The 17,053-nt window shown below is 36.2% G+C and overlaps 3 protein-coding genes across 3 annotated transcripts in view; 1 reads left to right on the top strand and 2 right to left on the bottom strand.

Moving 5' to 3' along the window:
* Positions 1-1,898: 1,898 nt before the first annotated feature.
* LOC107712219 (zona pellucida sperm-binding protein 4-like) lies at positions 1,899-5,307 on the top strand. Its single transcript, XM_016517385.1, has 11 exons — positions 1,899-1,947; positions 2,020-2,156; positions 2,232-2,322; positions 2,410-2,532; positions 3,784-3,956; positions 4,030-4,127; positions 4,207-4,340; positions 4,528-4,708; positions 4,925-5,066; positions 5,102-5,103; positions 5,166-5,307. Exons 1-11 carry the CDS (start codon positions 1,899-1,901, stop codon positions 5,305-5,307), a joined length of 1,272 nt encoding a protein of 423 aa, XP_016372871.1.
* A 584-nt stretch (positions 5,308-5,891) lies between these two features.
* LOC107712231 (zinc finger protein Gfi-1b-like) lies at positions 5,892-7,814 on the bottom strand. Its single transcript, XM_016517408.1, has 5 exons — positions 7,533-7,814; positions 7,223-7,395; positions 6,796-6,912; positions 6,299-6,464; positions 5,892-6,107 (listed from the first exon to the last, which is right to left on the bottom strand). Exons 1-5 carry the CDS (start codon positions 7,744-7,746, stop codon positions 6,010-6,012), a joined length of 768 nt encoding a protein of 255 aa, XP_016372894.1. The 5' UTR covers positions 7,747-7,814; the 3' UTR covers positions 5,892-6,009.
* Positions 7,815-14,366: 6,552 nt separating this feature from the next.
* Positions 14,367-17,053, bottom strand: part of LOC107712225 (EVI5-like protein) — a 37,616-nt gene continuing 34,929 nt past the window's right edge. The window contains exon 20 of the mRNA XM_016517395.1: positions 14,367-15,067. Coding sequence (XP_016372881.1) covers positions 15,050-15,067 — 18 coding nt within the window. The 3' untranslated portion in view covers positions 14,367-15,049. The remainder of the gene's footprint in view (positions 15,068-17,053) is intronic.

The raw sequence follows: 17,053 nt of genomic DNA, 5'->3' as shown, positions 1-17,053 counted from the left end.
TTTTTTACATTTCATATGCATTTTTTGTTTTTACTTTTAGAAATAAAAAATACTATAATTGTATATTTTAGCCCTTTAATGGGGCAGTAACCTCAAAGGTGCAACTATACCCCTAAAAGTGAGCATATTAGTACCATACAAGTGTGCATGCTTTAAGGGTAGATAAGTTAAAGCTGTATTTTCACCATCATTACTCCAGTCTTCAGTGTCACATGATCCTTCAGAAATCATTCTAATATTTGCTGCTCAAGAAACATTTATTATTATTATTGCTCCTTTATATTTGTGTGGAAACCGTGATGCATTTTTCAGAATTAATTTGATATATAGTAACAATGTAATAATGTGGCAATGGTTTCTTAAGATCTACTTACGCTTCTGATGCTTTTGGGAAACGCAGCCCTATTTGAAAAAGCACTGTGAGCCATGCGTCAGCAGCGAACGCTGTCTGTGATTGATTGGTTCTGTCTTTCAGCATTTGCGTGTGTTCCGATGAGCAGGAGAAATGGTTCCATATCCAACACAATTATTCGCTAATATAGTCTATTTTTCCACTTAGAAGCTTATTTTATGCACCGAATTTCTTGATAAGTAAATAAAATGAATGTTTAAAAAAAAAAGCACTTTAGAATCGATATTTTTATGTGAGGATCGATCCTTTCGATACAACATCAGTATCGAAAGTATCGATACTTAAGGATCGATCCGCCCATCCCTAATTACGCGTACATATTAGGTGCGTTTGACTTAAAAGCAGTGCGGCTCAGACCGATCAGTGTTTGACATCAAAGTACCTCGAGAGCGTTTCGAAAGCATAACCGTCTGTATGGTACTTTGATGTCATACACCGATCGGTCTGCACACGCAAACAAAGCCAAACCCTAGATATTTTAGGCAATATAGAAATCCTGGCCAGGACGCGTCCTGGGAAAATGGCACGTATGGCCACCCTAGTCTATGGGAGATATATCCTGGATACTATTGGTCTATGGAGGGTCAGAGAGCTCTCAGATTTGATAAAAAATATCTTAATTTGTGTTCCGAAGATGAACGAAGGTCTTACGGGTTTGGAACGACATGAGGGTGTGTAATTAATGACAGAATTGTCATTTTTAGGTGAATTAACCCTTTAAGTGTATAGCTTTTACAAATCTCATATAAAAGTAATTATAATCAAGAACGTTTAGTAATTGTATCATAGTATATATTGATAATGTATATAAATTCAGTAAATATATTAAAAGCAGCTGGTACTTTTTTATTGTTTAATATTAAAATTTTACAATTACAAAAACTGGCTTTATAATGTTGTATGTATGACTGATAATGAAATAGTGTTCTTTTTTTAATTATTGATTTTTTACAAAATTAATACATTAACATTTTACAGTTTTGTAGACTTGGCTAGTAGAGTTTTAATAAGTAACTGGTATTAGTAATGAGACCTTTTCACAACCTTGCAAAACATTGCAAAATTAAACGTGGAATAAATTTGAGTTTAAATAAATATGGCTGTCAGTTTAATATAATTAAAATGACAATAAATAAACTTTTTCTTTTAAATTACGTTGTTTAGCGTTGGGTTAGGAATGGCTTTTGGTTACTCACCGCATATTGTCCAGTGTTTAACAGGTATCATGTATGACACTTTCTCACTCTGCTTTTGGTCTTTTTTTTTTTACCTCTTCAGTCCTCCACAGTGATCTCTCTATATGTCAGGTTCTGGGATCTCTCTCACCCTATAGCTTCAGTGTCACTACATTGGAGATATAGGCACACGACCTACAGTTCCTCCTGTTACAATCAAACCTTTGCACCAAATCATTCCTCACCTTACAACCAAACCCACACCCGCTCACCCACCCCCTGAATTTCAGGTGCTGTGTTCTAGCCAACATATGAACGTAAAACTGCCACCTGGACCAACATCTGGCCTCTTTGTACAAGGTGAGTTTGAGGTTCAGGCTTTTAATATACTAAATAAAAAATATATCTTAAAATTTGACACTTCTTTCACAGCCCCTTCCAATGGGATAAAAACAGAAGCTGTTCCTATTTTGGAAGCCCCAAGTCATTGTGGGTACTCTGTAAAAAGGGGTAAAGATGGTACCATCAACATCCTCCTGCCTTACTCTTCCTGTCACATGACTCAGAAGGTCTGTGATGTCATTCATTGTTATGCAAGTTGTATGGCTACTTTGATTTCATGAATATTTGTTTCTGTTAATCAGGATGGGCTGTACAGAATTATATTAAAATATCAGATACCAAAAGGGCGCACAGTTGAGTCATTGCTGGAGTGTCAGGCTTTGTTCAGTCAAGGTACAGTATGAATCTTTCTAATGAGTGGATTCAAACATTGCGACTTAAAAAAAAAAACTTTTTAAAAACTGCATTTTTGTTGTGCAGAGTGCAACGTTGCACCTGATCAGCAGTTGGTCTGTGGATCTGGAGCGTTATCATCATCAGAGTGCCACGACAGAGGCTGCTGTTATTCTACAGACACCCAATCATGTTATTACCCCATGGACGGTGAGCTGGACAAATTATTAAATTCAAATGGAATCATAAACCTTAATTCAAAATTGTGTGTAGTATTTAACAATAAATCTCAAAGCAATGCTTGCAATTATAAAGAACATTTGGCAACCTTTATGTATAATGCATTATAAAGGTATTCATAATGTAGCAATTTTTTTGTCTTTTTTTTTTTTTTACAAGTAGCAAATATATTACAGTAAATAAGAAAATGTATCTACCAACTACTACCCCCCAAACCTAACCCAAACCACAGCACATCAGGAATTCCAAAATAGGTACAATACAGGTAAATAAACAGAATAGCAACAAAAATAATGAAAATAGTTTAAATGACCAAGATCTCCCTAACTGAACATATACAGTTCTTCCACATAGACAAAGTGACCGGTTTAGCATGGTTGGTCCGTGCTGATGACAGTTCCAGATATAGTATCTCCAGTAAGGAATGTAACCAATGTTTGATGGAAAGATCATGGGGAGGTTTCCATCGTTGAACGAAAAGTTTCTTTGCAGCAGTCGAGGCAGCTAACCAGAATTTCCAGTCTTTCTCTTTTAGAGGAAATTAAGAGTTGTCATTCAACAATAGCAGAAAATGAGAAAACTTTGGGAAAACGAGTCCGGGTGACCTTGTACAGAACATCAAGCACCAAATCCCCCAAATCTTGCACATCTGGTCATTCCCAAAGCATATGCTTAGTTTAATTACAATTATTTATGAAATGTTATAATGCATTAAAGTTAAAATGCATTATTATATTAGCAAATTCCTTGTTACATCTGAAATTGGTTATTTGCCTTGTGCTTTAATATACTTTATACAGTTGTAACAGGTATTATAATGTATTATAGATATGGTTACAATTATTCATTAGGCCATAGAATGCAGTACAATAAAAGGCATATTTTTTTTATAATGCATTATGTAGAAAGACTACAAGTAAAGTGTTACCTATTTTTGTCAGTAAATGTTTTGAAAAGCACCTGATTGTTTTTTGAGCAGATAACTTAAACCACAAATAAACCTTAAATCAAAATGTTATCAGATTACTTGTGTGTATGTAATGATAAGGTATTAATTACAACTTATTAGTTATACAAAACATGTTAAACGGACAGCTGTATTTGCTTAATTTTACAACATTGTTTTTGTTTGTATAAAGTTTGCCTTAAATATTTATTTATCAGAAACAAACAAGAATATTTTCAAGAAAACTATGTGTGTATTTTGTGTTTCCCAATCAGAATGCACAATGGATCGGCATTTTGTTTTCTCGGTTCACTCATCCGCCGCTGATCCGCCCCTGTCCCCCGCCAGCTTTGTCACTGCTGGCGACAGCTCTTGCACACCCCAAAAAGTCACTGCTGACATGGCCCTCTTCAAGATCCCTCTGGATGAATGTGGGGTGCACAGATTTGTGAGTAGATTCATTGCAATAGGTGTGTATCTGAGAGCAAGTTTGCGTGCACGTCTAACTGAACTGTCTCTAGGAGGTGGGTAAAACGGTCATCTGTATGGTGGAGATCCTGAATGGAGTGCAGCCCCTCAGTCTAAATTATGGCACCATCACTAGAGAGTCGCCTGTAAGGTACTCATGAAAATACAGTTACACTGATGCACAAAGAGCCAAGCACCATGCTGAGACTCCATGTTCCCTGTTGTCCCAGGCTACTGGTTGAGTGTTGCTATTTACCTGGATCTGTGGTAAGTGTGGGTTATCTGGTGAAAAGCCCCTGCCTCAGACCTTCTATCAAAGCTCAGGGGGTGTTTGGAGTTTGCAAAAAACTCAGGATTGCAAAAGGTTTAAAACATTTTCTTCATATAAAACCTAGCTGAGTCTTCTCTTACAGTTTGTTGAAAAATATAAACCATTTTTCCAAGTGAAATGTTAACATGTTCAAGAAAATCGAGGCATTTGATGACTTTTGCAACCCAAAAAAAGTGATTTATCAGATTTTGTGCATTAACTACAACCTCTTTTCATTCAGATGAACACTACAATGATTATTACCCACAATACCACCAGCCCCTGCATATGCTGCTGGGAAAACCCCTTTACCTGGAAGTGCATCTGCTAAATCCTCCAGACCCCACTGCTATGCTGCTGGTGCATTACTGTGTTGCATACCCACGCTCTGCAAAATATGCCTGGATCCTTATTTATGATGGGTACGAGATGGGTTTGTGCTTTTTTTTCTTCCATTTTTTTATACTGTCACTTAATTCATTTAATGCATCCTTGCTGATTAAGTAGTTTTTTTTTTAAATCTTACCCCAAACTTTGAATGGTTTAATGCTTTCAACAAAAATATTAAGCAGCACAACTGTTTTCAACATTTAAAATAAAAACATTAAAAATATTAATTTCAACCTTTTTGACTTTAGGTGGCCAAATTTCCTTGACCAGACCCCAACCCACAAGCCTCTTGCTACACCTGCAGAGGCCCTGATCAATCATCTTAGACGATTCACAATCACTACATTCCAGTTCCTGTCTGAAGATGCCAATCTGCAGACAGACGAGGAGGTAAAAAGCAGCTCTGAAAGTGCTTAGAAATATAGATGTCATCTAGTCAAATTTAATTTGACATGTAACTTAATGTGTTTTTTTTTGGGGATTTGTCAGATTTATTTTGTGTTCAACTGAGGTTTGTCTGCCCTCAGATGGTCCATGTGTTGAGGGCTGCTTTGCAGGTGAGTGTCAGCCATTGCACTTCATTATGGCTGTATGCAATTACAGCCATAATTTATGGTTTATGAATCTCTGACTCCTAATAGGTCTACTACACAGTCTTAAGAGCTCCTGCTTTACAGTCATTTGTACATTTTTACTGGTTGCATTTCACTCACCTAAAGCACTTTTTCCAGATCCCAATAATGTGAAGTCCTGAGAGAAGGCTGATGAGCTGGATAAAGCCCAACTAATAAATCATCGTTCTTTTTGTTTGACAGATGTACAGTCTTAATAGCAACTGCAAAACAATAAAGCTTTGAATGTCTTTTACTTGTCATGGTGAAGTTTTAAAATGGCATTCAAATCGATGGGCTTTAGAAGAAAAAACTGTGAAAACTTGGTGATATCGGATTGTTGCTTTCTGTGTATTTATGCACAGGTTAAACTTGTGTGAACAGCTATAAACAAACTCGTTTTGCAGTGACTCAAATGAACCTGCGGCCATCAGCTGCACTGCTGCTTGACTAATTTCTGTATCACCGGATCCATCTATATGATTCAACATTGCATTTAATTGTGCACTCTCTTTTTCTTTGCATTCATTTATTACTGATGTACAGCTATGATGACACTTTCGTTTACATCTCACACGTAACGCTCTTACGCACTGCTGCGGGAATAAATGACTTGGTTTAAAAACTCTGCACTTGATAATTTATAATACTTTTTGTGTTTAAAGCTAACTTATGTACATTCACAGAGGTCTTGGTTGGGATCCTCCTCGAAGAAAGTGTGTTCAGCTGAAGGGTCTGTAGTGTTTTCTGCTGTGTGTGATCAGGTTGGAGCTCTGACTGAAGGCTTTACCACACACTTTACACACATGCGGCTTTTCTCCTGAACAAATCACAAAATAAACCTTGCCAAATGAGGAGCAATCAAAACACATGCACTCAATATATGGTAAATGAAATGCAGTATACTTTACTGTTATTAACACATTACTGTTATTTTGTAAGGTTCTGATAATAAACCAAAATCTAAATGATTCCATCCTATTCAAAGTTTCAAATCTCTGTAAGTCTCACCGGTGTGTATGAAGGTGTGTTTCTTCATGTCGGATTTCTGGTGGAATCTCTTGCCACAGTATTGGCAGGGATATGGCCTCGTGTCCGAGTGGATCAGGAGGTGAGTGGACAGAGTGGATGAGCGTTTGAATACCTTCCCACATTCCTTGCACTCAAATGTTCGTTCCTGAAATTCAAAATGAACAAATGCAATGACAATTTAAAAATAACTTCAAAAAATTACAACCAAAAATCAGCATACAAAAATGTTTTACAATAAAAATATTATACAGTGTAAATATATATATATATATATATATATATTGTATAATATTTCACTTAGAAAACTGTCATTTTTGTATACTCATATACATATTTATTCATAAAAATAATTGCTTACAAAAAAGGTAAAAACGCATACTAAACTGCATACTACAGATGAGAAACAAAGTTGGAATTGGCAAAGATAAAGGCATACTCTAGGCAAAAAAATAAAATTTGCAAACTAATGGTCGTACCTTTACCCTGCATGGCATTACGGGGTCTCTGCTGTCCCGGAATACCAGAGACCGTCCATGATGACTACCATGCAATCTGTACACGTGAGACTCCAGACGAGTGAGAGAGGAGAAAACCTAATGGAAAAAATTAAAACCAGAACTTTAAAGAACGACTCAGGAAGGGAAAAGTTTCTTTCCCCCCTGTCATAGAAAGGCTTGAGACCAAAATAAAGTGAAATATAATTAAAGTGCTACTCAAGGAAAATGTTTTGTCTTCTATTTCTTGGTGAGCAAGATTTATGGACTGGAGGAGCTGGTCAAACGAGTGGATTTGTATTTTAAACAAATCTTCCAAAAATGGCCTGAAGACAGTTTGCTTCAGTGTTTCATTTGTTTCAGTGTTACATAAGAATATACTTTTTTTTTTGGACACAAAAAGGCATACCTTGCCACATAAGCTGCAATGTTTTGGGCCCGAATCCCTCCGAGGACTCATCAGAGAACAGTCCATTGAACTGTCTCTGCTGTTGAGCCCTTGTATGTCTGCTATGTCTCTAGAGTTGACTGGTAACCAGTGCATTGGAGATGGAGGAGGGCCATACCGGAAACCTGCTGGATCTGCAGAAACCCAATGAAGAATGAGTGTTAAACACATGAGAAGATCTGAAAATTGTGAGGTGTTTTGCCCATGGCTATACAAAAAATAAAAAGGAACTTCCTCATGTATTAAAAATTAATTTTGTTGATTAACGTACCTGTTTTCCAGTCATTATTGAGACTGCTGTGTGTACTGTTTTGCTGCATGATTGGAGAATATGGTTGTATCTCTTGGCCTGATTCCTCTGGCAGTGTAGCCACTTTTATGGGCACAGACCAGCCCACCAGGCCTAGATAGGGCACGTCAGCGATGGGAAGAGAGGAACGAAAGCCTCCCTTCCTGCTCTTTTTCACCAGAAACGAACGAGGCATAATGAACAGAGAGCTAGCAACAGAGAAGATAGTCCTGCAGGACTAAATATGGAGAGACGAAAATATATGACAACCATATATACAGGGACATGATGCATATTAAATCTCAGCATAATATATGTATTGATTTAAATGAGGATTAAATGTCGTGCACTAGTAACTAATTTTGATATAATTAAAAATAAATAATAAATGATTTTATTTATTTATTTTTGTCAGGGGATGCACAGATTCTCTTAAGAGTCTAAAATATTTTTTCCTATATCTCTCTGCATGGCTTTGCTCTGAGTAAGTATAAATGACTCCCAATTTTGCAAGCAACAGCCTTCTTGAGGGCAAAAATGCATTTCCCGAATAAAAGGATGAAGATTTTTTGTTGTTGTTGATAATTTATGAAATACAAACTCAGGATACTAAACGGAAATGTGTTCTCATCTTGCAAGTCAAAGATTCTCAAATGATAATCAGAGCAACTTCATGACAGCGTATTCCTGTTAAAACGCTTAACCCCCATCATTTACAATCACTTTATGAAATGAATTAGATATTACTTTGAGTTGCAGTGGAGATGAGCTATATTTAAATATGAATATAGAAATTTCTATAGCACCTTCTATGGTCTACTCTTGTTTTATGATGTCATGTAATAAATAGATCCATGTTTAAAAATAGGTTTAGATTTTGAAATATAAATGACTTGATATTGCTTATTTATAAAATGAAAATAACTCTTTAATGGCTGTATCTGGTGTACCAAAAATTAAATATTTAACAGCGTAATAAGAAAAAAAATATTATATTACGTAAACGTCTGTGTAACATACAATGTATTGCTTATAAGAGTTCATTAAATGCTCAATGTACTATTTAAGTGAAACAGTCATGATTGTTGTAGTAAATCTTTTAGGTCTTGGTCATGTTGATTATCCATTTAATCATGAAATATTAATATATGAAATTCTAAATATTAACTCACAAACAGAGAAACTTTGTGAACTGGGGCAAAAACAGACTACAGATCTTAAAACAAATATTGAATTTTTAAAGTTCAATAAAACGCAAATCTAGCCATTTCAAATAGATTTTTTGTCTATTTTTGTTTTACCACAGAAAGAAAATCTTACAGTGACATCTTACAGTGTTGAAAAAAGCTATATATTTTTTTACATCACAGGTGTATTAAATGCACAATTTGGTGATTCTGGTATTGCAAGTACAAATGGAAGGAAAAAACCGCAAAACAATTTCTTTACAGTTTGTGTGATCACTTCAAATGATAATTTTTTTAACTTCTCCAGACCCTTTGTGATCTTATAAGCAAGTGGATGTAGAAAGAAGATCTTAAGCATGAAGACTTTGATATTACATAATGTTTTAAAATGCTTCATAAATATCTAACGGTGTGTAGGGACACTGAAACTCATCAAAAAGTATATTTTAATCCAATTTTCAAAGATACATATTTATATATGATATAATTTAAAGTTTAGGTATTGCTGTGAGGACAGGTGGTTTTAGGGGTATTAAGTGAAAATGTCATGGTAAAACCTAAACCTATTTTAAAAACTAATGACAGTAAACTGATTTTGTCAGTTCACTGCCATTAGCGCCATTATCTTCCAAATAAACCGTATAGGACTTACCAGTAAATGCGTCCAGAGCCAGCCGAGGTGTTTCTATAATAAAATTAACATTAAATGCAATACTTCTTCTCACTTTTATTATCTGACTGTATTCATTGCAGACAGATTAGGCCGCGCTACAGAGTCGTGTCTCGCTCACCAGCAGTAATAAATCACTGAGGACAGGTGCGCGCTCCTTAAAGCGCAGCAAAACTGAAACCTCGGTAACGCGCGCTCACAAAACCGGCCGACCACAGACGCGTCAGTTTCCGCCGCGCGCTCTGCCTCGCGCTGATACAAACCAGACCTACACTAACCCTAACTGCTGCTGCAGTGCGAAGGAAAACTGCCAGCAAAATAAATCAGGGTGCTCTCATCGAAAACACAGCCTTTTCTGTTGGACATACATCTTAATTAGGCCTACCTATTTTGTTTAACCGTGGATGTGACTAATAAAAAGCACTGTGGTGATTTCATGTCCTCATTGCAAAAATGGCTGTAGTAGTCATTCATTGCAAATGTAAACCATAGGTAGGCCGGGGAGTGTGATATGGTTTTGAAGGCGTGATTATGACGATTCATTTTAACTCAGATTTTCTGTTGCCACTGAAGGTATCAAACACTCAGAGACCCCATGCAGACAGATGAGGAAGAGAGGAAGAAAGGGAAAAGTGATGAGGCTGTAGAAAGACTGATGAACTCTGGGGATTGTGGTTGTGCGAGGTGCAACAAGACTTAGCTCTTTTGCCCATGCCTTAAAACCATATAAATAACTGACATTAAGTCCTCACATTTAGGACAACCAGCGTGACATTTGCGCTGTATGACAAATAGAAAGAAACTCTCAGTTTGGTTTTTTTCCAAAGCTGCAGTTTGCAGGTTTATTGGTTTAGCAAGAAATGAATATAAAATGGCGCAAAGCACCATTCTGAGTTTTTAAAAGCAGCTTTTTCCACATCAAGAAATTTGAAATGTTTTAAATGATGTACACACGTGAGATGAGGGCTTAAGTGGCCTGATTAAAGTGATAGTTCACCCAAAAGTGAAAAACTTGCCATTATTTACATATAAAGTTGTGCAAAACCTGTATGAAATTTTTTCTTCTCTTGAACATAAATATTTAGAAGAATGTGGGTAACCAAACAGTTGCTGGTCCCCACCGACTCCCATAGTATGCAAAATACAGAAGTCAGTGGGTACCAGCAAGTGTTTGGTTATCCACTTTATTCAGAATATCTAAAAAAAAAAAAAGAAATTCATACAGGTTTGGATGTTCATTTTTGGGTGGACTATCCCTTTAAAATTATTTTAATCAATATGAAACAATATAAAAAGCATAACTAGATCAGACAAATTTCTAAGCCAAAACAATTGCTTTTGGGATGTTTTGACCCAGCGGTTGGGATGTTTTGACCCAGCTATTGGGTTGTTTTGACCCAGCGGTTGGGATGTTTTGACCCAGCGGTTGGGATGTTTTGACCCAGCGGTTGGGATGTTTTGAACCCAACCGCTGGGTTAAAACAACCCAATAGCTGGGTTTGTCCCTTTTTAACCCAGCGCTGGGTTATATTTAACCCAGCATTTTTTAGAGTGTGCATCCATGCAGAGCTTCGAAGGGTCAGTTTATTCAAAATGAACATTCCGTCATCATTCCGTCATGTACTTACCCTCATCTGTAGGACTTTAGTAGTTATGTAAAACACAAAAGAAGATATTTTGAAGTCTTTTTTTTTTCCATATTGAAAGTCAATGGGCTCCAATGTTGTTTGGATGCTGCACTGTTGCTCCATTTTAATAATAAAAAATAAAACAAATTATATATATATATATATATATATATATACACACACACACACACACACTGTATATATTTAATATTTCTTTATTTAAATACTTGGCTACCACATTTTTTATATTTGTATTATTTTATATAGACATTAATGCTGCATAATTTTAAGGTGAATATTTTCTACCGTAAAAAAAAAAAAACATTTTTTACTGACACACAAAAATTGATGTCATAATGCAAAATAATACATACGCATGACACCGAAATCTGAACTTCGCAAATGTATAGCATAAATGTTTATTTTTTTTCATACATTTTATCATCAAATACAGAACACTGGATCATCATTTGATAACATTGCCATTTATATAATCTTTAGTACCGTCATTCTTAATAACACATCAGTAAAACTAGAGAGAGGATGTGATCTGATGGGTGTCATGGGGAGACTACTGAACTTTTACGTATACTGGTGAAAGGAGGTAAGGCAGCTGTTGGAGCACTATAGAAGAGGTGATGTCACATCAGCCTCTGCGTTATGACCTCATGCCCTCACTGGCCATTTATTTAATATGGCTACATCTGAAAGCATAATGTGGTGTGTATGAAATATTGACCTCTGCTTTTGGGGTTGCTGTTTTGATACACACAGTGTTTGAGATAGCAGTCAAACTACATATGAATGAAAACACTGAATACAGTACATACAGTAAGAACCTTTTCTGTATGATTGTAACACTTGAATGACATTACATGCGCTATATACAAATATTATTTTCCCAAATTATCTCCACGTTTACTTAAGAAAATGGAAGACCAAAAAAATAACAATACAGTGTTCTGTTGAACAGTGATTTTCTTCAAACCTCATGCATAGAAGTGTCATTTATGCATTTTGTTGTAGTTAGGTTGTCTACTGTAACTACAACATATCTTTCATGAAACCAATCGGGGTTTCATTATGATCATTGCTTACATGGCAACCTTCAAGCAACAACAAGAACAAAAAAGAAAAAGAAGACAAAAAGAGTGAGATAAAAACTGCCATAAAAGGATGTTACCAAAGAAAAAAAAAAACTTCTGATAACAGTACATAAAAGTATTCAGCTTCAACTGAAAATGTGATATAGTGTTTCTGAGATATGTGATAGACTTTATGTAGGGAAAACTGACTCATAATACCACAAAGTACTCATATTATTAATCACTGTAACATTTTTCATTCATCTTTTTTTCTTCTTCCACTGATTAGAACATAATTCAGCCATTCTGAGGGTGATTGAAATTAGAGCTCAATGTGAAACAGAAATGTTTGACCATATCAGCCAATAATTGACAATCTAAAAATGGTATGTTCCTGGTCGGGTAACAATAAACAAGCTTGGAAAAGCCTTCCCAATAAGACTGACTTCTTGTTTTAAACAAAATCAAGTCTCTAAACAACAACTCTCATTCCAAGTTAATTTCAAAACAGCCATTTCTGATTTCCTATTAGCAAATATTCGTCAGAAGCTACAACTCGCACCACAAAACCGTTGTGTTTTGTAATCAAGTTGTGAAGAAAGTTTCCTTCGACTATTTGAAATCCAACAGTCCCAAACCAGAACAAATGTTGGTACAACAACTGCTTGATAAAGTCTTTCAGCTTCTGGGACCCTCTGAGTTTTCCCTTTAAAGACCAGCAAGAAATGAAAGGTGCAAAGCAACTTCCTTTACTTGCTACTTTTCTTGTAAAGAACAGAGTTTATAAACGGTACACACTTCTGAAACCGGTTTTGTGGATGGTTTTAAATGTTACAGAGGTCACTGGGGAACAGGAAGGATGTTCTAAATCAGAGTAAAGCCCTAGTAGAGACGATGCTAGAGGTTTAGTTTTCATTTGTAGTGCAATATGAAACAACATTAAAATCATAAAAGTCTACATGCATAAAATATCATGAGTTCAATTCACAGTTATTTCTCATTCTATGTCAATTTTTCTTTTTAATATATATATATATATATATATATATATTTTTTTTTTTTTATCAGTGATAAGGGCATTACAGGTTTGATCAAGGGAAAAATAGCAACTCTACAACAAGCGATTCCACATAAACAATTTTTCATTAGACAAAAAAAAAATTTTTTTTTAATTCAGTCAATAAAACACTGTGGTACGTTAAAACAGCAACCCCAGGCTACCTTGAGAACTTACAACCACTCAAAAGGAGATATGCTTTATGAACACACTTAAATGGTTTTCATGTCATATTCAGCACATACTGTAAATACTTCTCCCCAAAACTCCAATGTCTTGTAATGCATCATACTGTCAGAGATATGACAGAGAGCAGCTTCTCACTGGTTTTTGTCGATAACTAGTAAAGGGTGCAAATGTCGGCAATGTATCGCTCTCCGAAAGTCATGTAAACATGTAGAATGTCTGATAAATGCAAGGACCGACGAGCTTTAGCAAAATGAGGCAGTGGTGGGGAAAGGCAATGACACTGATGTACCATGTGTGGTCAGACAAACACAGCATCGTAGACAGTACGTAGTTAGATGGAAGTCTTCAAGACAGGTTACGAAATTGTGGGTAAAACAAATTTAAGTGACCAAACTCGATTAAAAGGAAGAAAACTGTTACAAGTATGAAATATTTGTATAATATAATGTATATACACAAAATCTCACAACAGTTTGTGAATTAACTGTAATTTAGTTGAGTAGTTACGGTTGTTTGTAAACCTTCTGTAGTTCAGTCAAACGCAAATAAGCTTTAGCTCTACAAATGAAGACTTTCTTTAACAACCAAGAGCTACAGTCTTCAGAAATGCTTCAGGAAGTTGCTTTTGAATCAGCACAAACCCATAAAAATCAGGATCAATGCTTAAGATGGTTAACAGTTGAAATGTGAAATGCAATCAATATCACATAGTTGCTTGAGGGTATTTATGTAGTGTACAAATCTAGGCAACTCATTGCTGGTAAGCGCCAAGTCAATAATACCTTCACAGTTTACCTTTGCTTTATAGATCTACCTTACATGGGAGTAAAAATTATTTAAAAAAATAATCATAATAATAAAATTACTAACTAGATATGTCATAGCAGCAGTTGTTTTACTGTTCTTTATCCATTTTTAAACTAATCTCTTTTCTGGAGACCCTGTAGTTTCAGCTTCATGCTGTTTTTCAGGATTGGCACAGAAGTATAGTATAAATTAAATAGTTTGGCCTCTGTATGCATGAAGTACATTAACATTATTTAAAAAAACATAAAAGAAATAAACATATAAATAACATAAAAAAACATTTGGCAATGTTGACACAATAGTTCTTTAGCAATGGATTTTTCTCCATCCAAAATTTTGATCACCTTTCTGTTTTGTATAAAACACACACAAATACATAGATGAGCTACGGTAATATGCATCTATGTATGTAACTATTAACATCCCTATTACGTTATATAATAAGACTTTGTTCATTCTTATTTTCTTTCCTTCAGCCTTCACCTCTCATTAAAGTGATTGTAGTGTCTGTTGCGTTTGAGATAAACATAAAAGGTGCACATCCACCGGAACAAGGACACATCCTCCACAGGAACAAGACAGAAAAACGAAGAGCATCCAGGTTGAGAAAAGCACCAAATCTGCTGCTTTCCTCTAAAGAAACAGTAGAGATGGTCCCTACGTTTGACGCCAACTGAGTGTGACAAAGACAATCCAATGATTTCCAAAGCCAAAGATTTGATAGGATGCTGCAAACTTTTAGTGTACCCGAAGGTGTGTATCCTGCTTGCTTTTTCTCTCCTCTGTCACCTCATTTCTAGCCAGATGGCTGTTGTATTGGTGAAGTTGGTATGCTCACAGGGATTGAGTGAGTGTCTGGTTAAATTAGAGGTAGTTTCAAGGCCACACTGTTTTCTGAAAGGAGAAAATGGCAAAAATGACCAAACTTTCTGGCACTCTGAGTAGAGGACAGTTTGACTTCTCTGTGTATGTGTTTTGTAACACAGAACTCCAAATTTAGTCCTGGGAAGAAATACAATACGTTTAAGAACTGTGCAACAGACACACTGACAAAAAGACAAAGAGAAAGTATAAGAGAGAGAGAGAGAGAGAGACATAGAGGCTGTGTCCGAATTTGAAAGCAGCTGTCAAGTCAAATCAAATATTTAGTGACTACAATGTAATTTTTGTGTAGAATGTAAACTTAAGTTTTAAAAAACAGGCATTTATGTATTCTTGTATTTCTAATCTCTTCATCAGATGTCATTTTATCACTAACCGCCAAACTGAACGCTCAAGATTGTGGAGATATTATAAGTCAAACAGATGGAAGGCAAATGCTGGATTTGGATGTGCCTTAGCAAATGCGCCTTTTTCAAGTTTCGGACACAGTTCGAGTGAGGGCGAAGTATGCTATGAGAGTGTCACGCTATGCATCGGTTTCCTGCCCTACCTCTGACAGCTTCTGGGTGAATGTACATAATCTCTCGCTCTCGCTATATATGTGTGCATTTTGTGCAGTCTATTCCTAAAGGATTCCGTCCGTCCCGTCTCACCATTTCAAGCAAACTCAGTTCTCAAGTCCTTCGGTGCACACCATGCCCGGGTAAAGCTGCTGCTGGTTAGGCAGAGGGTCTTGGCAGGGGGTTTGAATGGGGTTCCTTTCCTCGCCGTCGCTGTCTGTGCTGCCTTGACTGTCCAGATGAGGTGAAGAGTGGTGCGGGTACAGGGAGCTCACAGGCAGGCTCTGAAGAGGGTCCTCGTCCGAACTGAGGTAATCACCTTCTGCAGACGCTGGGCTTTCCAAACATAGGTCCTGATAAACGCCACCACTGGTATTCTGGAACTTGGAGGGCTGTCCACGCAGCTGCCTGATCTAAAATGTTTAAGAGAAGGGAGTTGACTCTGGCAAACATTCTTACAAATACGCAGCTCTGCAGAAAAGACCATTTTACTAATATTGGTTCAGTGCCTACCTAGTAGAAGGACCAGCGTATGCAAAATGTAGTTAGTGCAACTGATTGACCAAGTCAGTCAAAAATGCATTGCAATTCTTTTTTATGCAAGAGTCTACAACAAGATTTTAAAAGGATGGTTCACCTAAAAATGAAAATGTTCACAAGATACAGGTGATTTTTTTCTTTAGTAGAACAGTTAAGAAAATTTTTAGTTGAAACTGTGCTCCTTGGTGATTCATAAAATCCAAGTCAGCAGCTGAATGTCTTTGAGAATAAAAAAAAGCATATCAGGCAACACAAAATCAATACCCGTGGCTCCTGACAATACGGTCTTATGAAGCGAAACGATCAGCCTGTGCAAGAAACTGAAAATTATTTAGAACATTATTAACTGTAATCCATCTTTCGGACAGTTTGTTTCAATAACCTGGTTCATGATTTATACGCAATTACATTATTAAAAGCACCCAATAAAGATGTGAAATGTGGATGTTTTCATGTCTAAAGCAAATGAAGTGCATATATCAGTTCACCTTTTTATATAGATAAAGAGAAACCATAAAACTTTCATATCACACCTTTATTTAAGTGCTCGGTTCATGCATATGCGTATCATTGGCTCATCGATCCGAGTCGGAACTGTTTCATCAGTTTAGTGTACTGTTGGAGGAACTGGAGCGCTGAAGTTGTCAAAACCAACATCACAGGATTATATCGGTTAATTTTGAATTGAAGTGACCGTCTGAAAGTAAGTTTTGATTGTAGATCTGTCCTGCTCGAACTGTGAACTGTTTCAGATGGTTCAGTCTGATTTGGTGAACTTTTTCAAATAGTTCATCAAAAAAAAAAAAAAAATGGTTTAAAAGAATGATTCATTTGTGAACCAGACATCACTCCAGACTGTTTGCCTGAGGCTATGCATTACAGGTAATAATTGTAAATA

Source organism: Sinocyclocheilus rhinocerous, unplaced genomic scaffold, assembly GCF_001515625.1.
Source record: "Sinocyclocheilus rhinocerous isolate Xijiao unplaced genomic scaffold, SAMN03320098_v1.1 scaffold508, whole genome shotgun sequence".
Taxonomy (NCBI): domain Eukaryota; kingdom Metazoa; phylum Chordata; class Actinopteri; order Cypriniformes; family Cyprinidae; genus Sinocyclocheilus; species Sinocyclocheilus rhinocerous.
This window is presented reverse-complemented; position numbering and strand designations above follow the sequence as displayed.